Source organism: Glandiceps talaboti, chromosome 2, assembly GCF_964340395.1.
Source record: "Glandiceps talaboti chromosome 2, keGlaTala1.1, whole genome shotgun sequence".
NCBI classification, from domain to species: domain Eukaryota; kingdom Metazoa; phylum Hemichordata; class Enteropneusta; family Spengelidae; genus Glandiceps; species Glandiceps talaboti.
This window is the reverse complement of record NC_135550.1, coordinates 17,458,861-17,469,059: the sequence shown is the minus strand read 5'-3', so window position 1 is coordinate 17,469,059 and position 10,199 is coordinate 17,458,861. Positions and strand designations below refer to the sequence as shown.

General features: G+C 34.9%; 1 protein-coding gene across 1 annotated transcript; it reads right to left on the bottom strand.

The window, feature by feature from the left end:
* Nucleotides 1-1,090: 1,090 nt before the first annotated feature.
* On the bottom strand, nucleotides 1,091-10,130 carry LOC144448847 (low-density lipoprotein receptor-related protein 11-like). Its single transcript, XM_078139160.1, has 5 exons — nucleotides 10,108-10,130; nucleotides 9,353-10,016; nucleotides 8,134-8,250; nucleotides 6,119-6,358; nucleotides 1,091-4,184 (listed from the first exon to the last, which is right to left on the bottom strand). Exons 2-5 carry the CDS (start codon nucleotides 9,987-9,989, stop codon nucleotides 3,775-3,777), a joined length of 1,404 nt encoding a protein of 467 aa, XP_077995286.1. The 5' UTR covers nucleotides 9,990-10,016; nucleotides 10,108-10,130; the 3' UTR covers nucleotides 1,091-3,774.
* Between the last annotated feature and the right edge of the window lie 69 nt (nucleotides 10,131-10,199).

The window sequence follows — 10,199 nt, the reverse complement described above, 5'->3', positions numbered from 1 at the left end:
AGTAGAACAGTGGTACACATACAGAACTGATACTATTGTTGTGTAGTTTCTAATCTAACAAACAACTGAACTGGTGCTAGAAACTGTTGAGTTCCTACGACTCCATGTAATTCATAATCTAATGATGGTGGTGTCACTGGTGTGATAATTCATTAAACGTACATTTTCTGACTGTGTAGTATTTCAACTAAAATTCTGCGGTTCAAACTTATATATTAAACATTCATTTATCTACGTTCACACAGATAAACTTGGCACATGAACACTCACGACAACTTGAATATACCTGATGGAAAAATAGCAAAACTGACAAGTTTGCACCTCTCCTTCTAGTTTCTGTTATTACTATGGTTTTGACAGATTGCATCACTGTATTACATCTGAACTTTTCAACTTAGTAAAACAACAACAACAACAACAACACATACACACACAAGGTGTATTTTCTTGAATATCCTATCCACGCACACTTTCGTAAATATCTTAATTTTCACAGGACAATCAACGTGATAAGTACATATTACACGACGATACTTTTCATTGAGGATACTAGACCTCGTCCACGTCTGAAAACAGGTGGATAGGCGAGGTTGGCTAGCACAACGAACGAAATACAACATCAACCAATAGACACACATCATTGAAATGTACATAACCTAGACATCATTTGTGGGGAAAAGTGTTACTTTTCTTTTTCTATTGGTTCAAACAACTATACATGTACTCAATTGATACAGCACAATAGCACAATATATTTACACTAATGTATTTATGGAAATGTCCAACACTTTCCTGGTAAGGACTATTCTAAATATAAATGAACAAATTCTTTATTGAGTTTGTCATAGTATTACTATTCGCTATGGAATGTGCAAGGATTTTTTTTGCTAATTTATGCTAATATATGCTATGAATTTGACCTTTTGCTGAGCCTAAACAAATAATTTTTTTTTTATTTTAACATTTCATTGATATGTGATCAAAGCATCGTTGCAATTTAATTATAATTGTTTTTCATCACACAAATCACGCATAATTCTAGTACCTGATATATAAATAATATTTCAACATTTAGTAAACAGTGGTATAACATATCTATATCAGTAAAGTATGATATATCTACTGGTATTTAAAAAAAAAAAAAGAGAAAATGTTGATGTCTTTTTTCTGGCTAAAAAAATTCATTCAATGAAAATACAACTTTGATTACAGCAATCAGTCAACTGTTGTTTTAAAAAACAACAACATATCCCCTGAAAAAAAAAAGATTGCGTATTTTCTTTTCAACAGAAATAAAGACAAAATTAAAAAAACAAAAACATTTCCCCAGAAATATTTAACAATATTTTCCTGGCAAAAGAATCACCTTCTCTTTAGGTTCCAATAGCGATGAGGTTTTCAAATTTTATGAACTGGGATCTCCCCTGGCATTGCCAAATTTGTAATTTCAACCCTGTAATTCTAGAAATCATACTTTTCAAAGCAGCACTAACTGCAATGAAAATTTTTTTTTTTGAAACTGTGTTATTAATATTGTACACCCTGAACAGTATTGAATCACCTCTGGGCTAACATATTTGCGTATATGTACACATAATATGATACCAATTAAAATCCAGTCAAATTGATTTTGGGTCCGCACCCTAAAATCAGTGCTCTCAATGCTATCACGATTCCAACCTGTTGCTGTACTACTACTGGATAAAACTGACACCGAATTATTATCTACAATGTCAAATTATTGGTTTTAACAATTTCAGTTAATATACTGTTGGGTTGTCTGGTCAGGGAAAAAAATACTCTAGTTACAGCGAGTGGAGCTCGTATGGGGGAAAACAAAGTTTTGAAAAGGTAAAATAACAACACTATTTCATGACTGCTCATCTACAAATCTACTGATACAGTCATATCATTAGATTTACAAAATCACTTCTTTGAAACAAAAAAGAGACACAGGTCAGTGTTACATAACTGACACCCCTACAGTAAATTGAAAGATTCCACATGTAAACATAGGAACATAGTAAATAAACAGACAGTGCACATACTCAAAAAAACTTGAGTGATGTGATTCCATTTTGTTAAATATAACTGCATCAATAAATATCTGCATATTCCCTTTGAAATAGCAGTCAAAATTGCTAAGAGTCACAGATGTGCTTGTTTTTTTTCCTAGTTGGCCTTTGTTTGGCATCTAGAAATATGTAAACATCAGCAAACTGAAAACTGGTTCACTAGCCCAACAAACACAAGACATTTTAGGAGAACAAAACCCTGTTGTGCGCGTTTTAGCCAAATGCATCAAAGTTGAGCTTCCTGTATACGAACATTGGCAGTGCTTAAATATGACAGTAGTTTCACAGTATGTACAAATTACATCAATTTTTTTCATCTATTTCTGAGATATGTACAGCCATCATATTTGTATTTCATTCATATCAATTACTCTATGCCTTGACATCCTAGTATGGCACTGCTCTAATAAATCACGGACCAAAGGCCTGTGATAATGCTGATAAAATGCACATACCGACATAAAAGCATGAATTCTACACAAGGCTCATCCACACTAATCGTCTTTGCTATTTATACATCAAACACTGATTATAATAGTAATACTAATAGTTGAGAGTTCTTTCAAACTTGGTCACTGTTGGAGTACAAAATTGGAAAATTTCTAATATAAACAGCCTATGAACATACACTAATCACATGTAATCTTTGAATCGTCCAACTGATGTCAGCTTAAACTGTCCATTTCAATTAAGGCAGAGTGTGCCTTGGGACAAGTGTGCTTGAAAAACAGGAAAAATTCAAAACAGTACATTTCTGAGTCGCATTTTATGTTTACAAAAGTACTAATATAATGGTATTTCTGATTAGCCTGGAGTTACTATACACCCCATTTGTGTCTTTATACTATATTTGATTATTAAGTATGGCCATGACAAGAGAACAAGTAAGTGACTTAAAGTAAACCTGCATGCCATATTTACGACAGGGAAATTACTCAATTGGACAGACAGCAAAAGGAGCATCACAAGGAAATCATTCTGGCATCACTTCATTTTCTTTTTTGATGCATATATATCTATATAATATTATAATATTTATAGTTTTCTGTACAACATTTCATATCATCTACCTAATGCTAGGTATTGTGTATTGCAATTAAACTGTCAAATTTCATTAGTATATGACATAGAGACACTGATAAATTAGGCCACATTCCAGTTACTGAAGTTCTGGCCCTTTCACACAAAATGACTGCAAGAGGGCAAATTTGCCAAAGTGTAGGGGCTAAAATTTGGTCATAGCCACTGATTGTACAACAATGCATGAAGCCATGAACAAAACATGTTTAAAAGAAACCCCTGTGTATTCTTAAAAGAGCATTGCAGTAGCAGTTTGGCATGTTTCAATTAATGATAGTCACTAATAAAACCACAGAAAATGAGCGATAACTTCATGTCTGCTGTCTTTAGGCTACAATACTCAACTATTCAGGCCCTCAATTTTAGCTGAAAAAAAAGACTTACAAACAGCACTCCCAGTGGCCAAACCATGAAATTTTGTATCTCTCTGATTATCGGAAGATGGCATAATCTACAACACTGAAGAATTAAAGTCATGTACATGTAGATATTATCAATGTATCACATTCTCTACTTTTTGTATGACAGTGTTTTTTGGTAACCCTAAATGGAGCATACAGTCAGATTGAACAAAAAACAGAAAATTTACACATAAAGAAGTTGGGGGAACTAGACACAGCTACAGATACATGCCATTGATTAGATAGTCTGCTTCTTGTGAATTTGGCAAAGGACGCCCATACCGCAATTTCCTCTTCACCATTCGAAGTCTGCAAGCTACCATTACTAGTAATACCAAGGTGATTGCAAGGCCGATAGCAAGGGGCAGTATTGCGCTAGTCTCAGGAAGAGTTCTTCCTGACCCAGATTCCATGACTTCAACATCTACCTCTAACTCTACACCTGATGTCTTGTTTACTTGTACATCATTGCCTTCTTTGATATTTCCAGCAGCTGTAGTAGATTCTTCTCCGTTCAATTCATCTTCTGGCTCATGTTGTGTGGGTTGCTCACCTGATGCAGTGTGGATGACCTCAGCTGTCTTCACTGCTACACTTGGTGGTTGGTATGCTGTTGTTTTAGGCTCGTCTACAAAATAAAAATGACATTACAACAATCAGCATCTTCACTACTGACACTGGTTTGCCTCTTGCTGCTTCACATAACTAAACCTACAAATCTTACAATACAACTGTTTGCCCTAGGTGACAAACCATGCACTATGTATCAGCACCCATTCTGTCCCTTTAATTGAATACCTGCATGGAAATTCACTTCAAATGATCTAGTGCTAGCAGTCTGATTTTTTTATATTGGCATTAGCACACATTAGAAGACTCTCTTGCAGTTCTCACTGGCTTTATTAAATTGTCTGTTTTTACATCTACAGGGTACTCTGACCTGAGCAGCTAGTCCAATCCCCTTTGTACAGTACACCCTGATCAGTTACATAAAGGCTGAACATTCAATGCACCATACAAGGGAGATTGCATTACAGTATAGCTCCACCCTGCCTTAATATCAGAGAAAGTTAATTTAGCAAAGCTATTGAGGACTACGAATGAGTTTATCACATTAGGACCAGCATTTCATAGCATAAGCCCAATGTATATGCAGAACTAAATTCCATCAGTAAAACACTCAATAGAACAATAGTTGGTTGCATTTTGGATTTCATAATTCATATGATCATACCTGTATCTGTGCACACAAAATGTTTAAGAATAATTTGAGTAAAGTCATCATTTTTGTGGGTCTAAGATATTTCAAATGATACCTATGCTGCAATCCATACATATATTTACTAGTTTGTTTTAGCACCCAAACACTTATTGCAGAAAATCAAATGAAGAAATGTACTTTTCTATTCTGTTCTACTCATAGTGGACTACATGTACTGGTATACATGCAAGCTTATCAAAGCCTGGAAAGATTCTGCAACTTTTGCTAGAAATCACAGCAACTACTATAGTGGGTGGTTTCAAGTCTGGCACAAACTGACTTTTTGATAACTTTTTGGATGAAAATTTTGCATTTGCTCATATACTAGTAATACTAATATCAGGCATTTAGGTTACCTTTTTTTGTAATTTGTCAACTTTTGTCTCTCATATAGTATTAGCGACTGTAATCACATGATTAATATTTATATGCCAAATTATTGGGTAGATAATTATTTCATGTGTAAATACAGAAAGCAGAATTTCACAGGTGTTAGGAATTTTTAACATGTTGAGGTAACTTTAAACATACCAGTGATCAATTTACTACTCTGGCAATTGAGGTCTCTGTTTACTAAGATACACACAAACTAAAACTATTGCTGTTCAATGTGGTAGATTACACAAGTGGGCAATTTTGGTGCCTCTGTTGTGCGAATCTAGTCTCGGAAATACACACTATAGAACATGGAAGTTAAACCAACAGCCAATCAATAGCTTTATCAACAATGTCGTAACAATAGTTTTAGTTTGTGTCCATCTCTGTAAAACGAAACCTCAATTGTCAGGGTAGTAAATGATATTGAAATCTGATGAAAACAATACAGATAAACTTCCTAATGCTATCTGTATTGGGAGAGGAAATGTTTGCTTTATAAACCACAATACATGGTGATACAAGAAGAGTGAAGAGAGCAGGAAATGAATAAAATGTGAATGGTGAATGAGTAACACTTGTCAGGAAAGAATTTATCAGTTGCAAGTATCTTATGAAAATGGAGAAAGGTGTCTATTTAGTGAGACTTTGACAAAAAAAATATTTATCAAAGTTATGACAAATGTAGAAAAAATAAATACCAACATCAACAGAGAGATTATACTTTTGGAAACAGCAAAAAACCCAAACAATTCTGTTTTTTTTTTAAACATCTTCCTATCTCATCACATCTGCACACAATGGTAACAATTATCTGAACAGCTAAAAGTCACTTCTCAGAAAAAATTTATCTTCATGTATATATTTTTCACTAAAAATCCTTGCATGCCTCCATTGTTTCCTACTTCAAAAGGCCTATTGATTACCTTTGTCTTGAGGTAATACAGGTGACTTTGTCGTAACTAATAATCCCTCTTCAGAATTATCCTCACTATTTATCATGTCATCATTTTCATTTTCATCATCATCATTATCATCATCATCGTCATCTGTTTGCCCATCTTCAATGTTAGTAAGTACAGAATAGTCATAATCCTCGTCATATGTGTTTGGCTTATCGCCATTCACATTGCCCATGGTATAGTAAAACCAAGGATTGCTATAATCTAGCAGAAACAGAAACACAAGTCATGAGTTTAATGGAAAGAGAAAGATATGAATGCCAAAGATAAACAAATGGTTACTGCTACTAACAACATAGGATTAGTCATGAAGTCTGAGAAGAGAATGTGTGAAATGTATTACACATATGTTTTTATAGACACAAAGTAAACATCAAAGATTTCCATGCACTAAATTTTTAAAAATCTACATGTATTGTGAAAACAAAAAGGATGTCACATATTTTGTGGTCACACAACACTTTAAAACTAGGGTTAGATGTTATGTACACTTACGTATTAGTTACTATTACACCTGCCTACTCTTGCATTTTATTTTACACTCATTAAAAAGAAACGCCTTGAAATGTGATTTCTTTGCACTTTGGACAACGAACACCAACCTCCATGCAATATGAAGATACAGTATTACTGTACCAATAATGACATACAGTGAGCAGTAGATTGATGATGTATACTGATAGATACACTCACTGAGAGCTATGGTATATCACACAAATCAATGTTGGCACATGCAGTTCTGTGTGAAGGATGCTACAACTACACCATGCATGCAATGACTATTGTAGTCTCAATAATATATGCAAGGGGAGCACATTCTACAGCATGAGAAATGCTTGCACAGAGCAGAAGTCAACACTGCCACCACCACCACCACAGGCACACAGACACAGACAGAAAGAGAATAAGAGATGTTACCATTATCAACATCTTGCTCAGAGTCAGAGAGATAGTGGTAAGTTCGAGCATTAGGCAAAGGTGCAGGATATCTTGAAGTAACAACATGCTTGTTAGCAAGTGATGGTGCTGTGATAGATTCATAATAGTATTTGGCATCACCACCTTCATCATCTGTGTTTGCTGTTTTCTTACGACCACCATTTTTCTTCCACTGTGTATTAGGATACCCTTTGATATTATCATGAATGTAGTTTGGCTGGTCTGCCCCATCATCATCATCATCATCATGATTATTATTTTCGTTGCTATCATAGTTGGCTGAATGGTGCTCATTCATAGCATACCCATTATTGTGGTTATAATTATTGAAGTTTTGATGTGTTTTTGGTTTGCTATTTTGGTTATCATACGATCCACTATTATCAGCATCACCCTGTGCATGTCCTATGTGTTCATAACCCTGACTGTCAGGTTTATCGACGTTGCCATAATTTTGTTCATAGTATTTTCTAAGATCTTCGTAATCATTAGATTGTGCGGTGTCTTGGTTAGTAGCAGGTCTATGGTTAGAATTATGATTGTACTGGTAGAAGTCTTGAGCAGGAGGAAGATGAGCATCTTCTTGCTCGGGTGTAGCATAAACAATATCATCATGCTTCACTAGTGAGGAAAAGTCGACAGATAAAATACCAAATTAGTGAAAGAAAAAAGTGCCCAGATACCTTTAAGCCTGCCCACCAGTTTGAGAAGAACACTCAAAGAGTTGAGAAGAATTGTCTTTTTACACATGATATGAACAACATTTTGTATCACGTGGTATATTTCCTGTGCTCTAGAATACTTTTAAACTTCAAAGCTACATCCATTTCTTGAGCAATTCTTGAAAATAAATAAGCTGAAACAAAAATACTGTTCTAATAAATAAGGAAGAAAAGGAAAAGTGACATAAAAATCAACAGCAAAAGAAAAAACAGAAGGTGCAAGACAGAACAGTCACAAGGATAAATTATGTGGTAAATCACCAAAGTAGAGCCAGAAGTGAAGTTCAAGTGTGACACCAAACCACATGTATTCCTTACCATAGTCACAGTTTTCATCTGACTTATCCATGCAATGAGGGATACCATCACATGCATGATATATCCCAATACATTCCCCATTATCACATTGAAATTCAAAGCGTGCACAGGGAATTTCTAGCATGGAAAAAAAAAGAGGATATAAAATCAACAGAGCTCATAGAATGTAAAGGTATTTATAGAACTGGCTACATGTTTATGTATCCATTATAGCATTTGTCATTTTATACGTACATCATGATGTATGCTTTTTCAGTTATTCAATTCAAGTTTGATTCACACCACTCAAATTAAACAACCCGGATTACTTCTTTATATTATCATTATATTTTTCAGCAACTGCAGCTAAAAAAACAGATCTTTTGCGATAAAGTACCAACCATATTGATAACTGAAAACCGAGTTGGTGTTTTATGCTTTGTGTAATAGGGGAATTATTCATTATTTATATTATCCACTTATTTCTGTTTTGTCAAACAGGTAAATATCACAAAAGGAGTTGCCCGTTCTGTGTTTTATAAGAGGTATATTAACCAGTCTTTGAAATTTACATACAAAAATGGTTTTAAATGCTAACATTGACAGGGAACTAACTCTAACTTAATTGGGGTTATTTCTTCGTATGCATTGCAAGGACTAAGTTAATTAATAATAATACATTGATATACTCATGTGACATTATATGGTCTTGTAACAAAAATATCAACAATATATCTTTAACTATTTTATGTGACAAACATTTTTAATTGCTATATTGTTTGTGATCATTTTGACTATTGTGGTGAGGAGGCAATGAAGTTCTTGAATGCAGAACAGTGCAATGGACTGACTATATGTTTATTAAGGCTATACAGTTGGGGGTTAGCAATGGCTATAATAGTGTTACACATCAGACTACTCTGATTTGTATCTCCAGTAATGAGTAAAGACTGTTCTGCATATTTGTTCATGTGTTCTATATCATTTAGTACAAGGAGGTACCTGAGTGCAGAGTGGTATATTCAACTAATACCACGGCTTCTTTTGTGGTGATGATTTGATGATATTCATTATACAACTGCATCACTGTCTCTTATTTTCACCATGGAAGTATAATATACATATATACACTCGTATTCACACTCAAACCTGGTCACATTGATCAGTTGTCAGAGGCAACACGGTATTATGCAGGACTGGTTATTAAAATTATAAGGATAAGGCAATACAATAAACCTACTTGATTTCTCTGTTGTTGTAGTTATGGCAGTGGTTGCGACGGTTGTGGTAGTTCTTATGGTTGTTGTAGTCTGTAAGTTCTGATTCTCAGTGGAGTGTTCTTGTGGTTGTGGTAGTTCTTGTTCTGTTGCTGTTGCCTTGTCCTTTTTGAAGGTACTAGCATCCAGCAACATACTCATGTATCCGTCATGATGAGCAAACAGACATTTGTTTCTTCCATCAATTATGCAGTGGAATAAATAACAGTTCTTTTTCGAATCTTCAAAAACCACCATATCGCATCTCTCTTCGTCGTCTTCTTTTCCATCACATTGACAAGAATTCATACAGTCTTGCAAGCTGGTAACTCCTGTTGGGGCACTAAGAAATATTGCGCCTGCTTTCAAAGAATCTTTAGTACGGACAATAGAATCTGTATGTTCTTCAAAGTAGTCTTTACATGTTATCTCGTCTGCTGTCGGTTGCTTAGCGGATTCCTCTTCCCGTTCATCATACGACGCATAAGGCCAACCGTGATTATTTGTACCAGTTCGTGAATGTGGATACCCTCCCTTTTTGGGTACGCTACGTCCACTCAATGGCTCAACTCTCACTGTCGCATATGTTATCAATAAAACGAGCACTAAGTGACACTTCATGGTGTTTATCGGCGAATGATCCACCACCTGTAACAAAAACAGATACAACTGCATATGTTTTCCATGAAAATGAAATATATATACCAGCAACGAAATTATTTTTCACAAGTTGCCATACCTCAGTACCTGTGTTGATTTCAACAGCGATCCAAGATGGCGTACGGAAATGATAGACGCATGCGCACCATGAAACCACAAATTCACATTCAG

What these genes read in the sequence shown, in the direction of transcription:
- LOC144448847 (XM_078139160.1), bottom strand. Translation starts at nt 9,989, where the DNA reads ATGAAGTGTCACTTAGTGCTCGTTTTATTGATAACATATGCGACAGTG. An exon ending in AGATGAAAACTGTGACTATG is followed by an intron (nt 6,359 to 8,133) that starts GTAAGGAATACA and finishes TGTTTCTGCTAG; the next exon opens with ATTATAGCAATCCTTGGTTT. An exon ending in TGTATTACCTCAAGACAAAG is followed by an intron (nt 4,185 to 6,118) that starts GTAATCAATAGG and finishes TTTATTTTGTAG; the next exon opens with ACGAGCCTAAAACAACAGCA.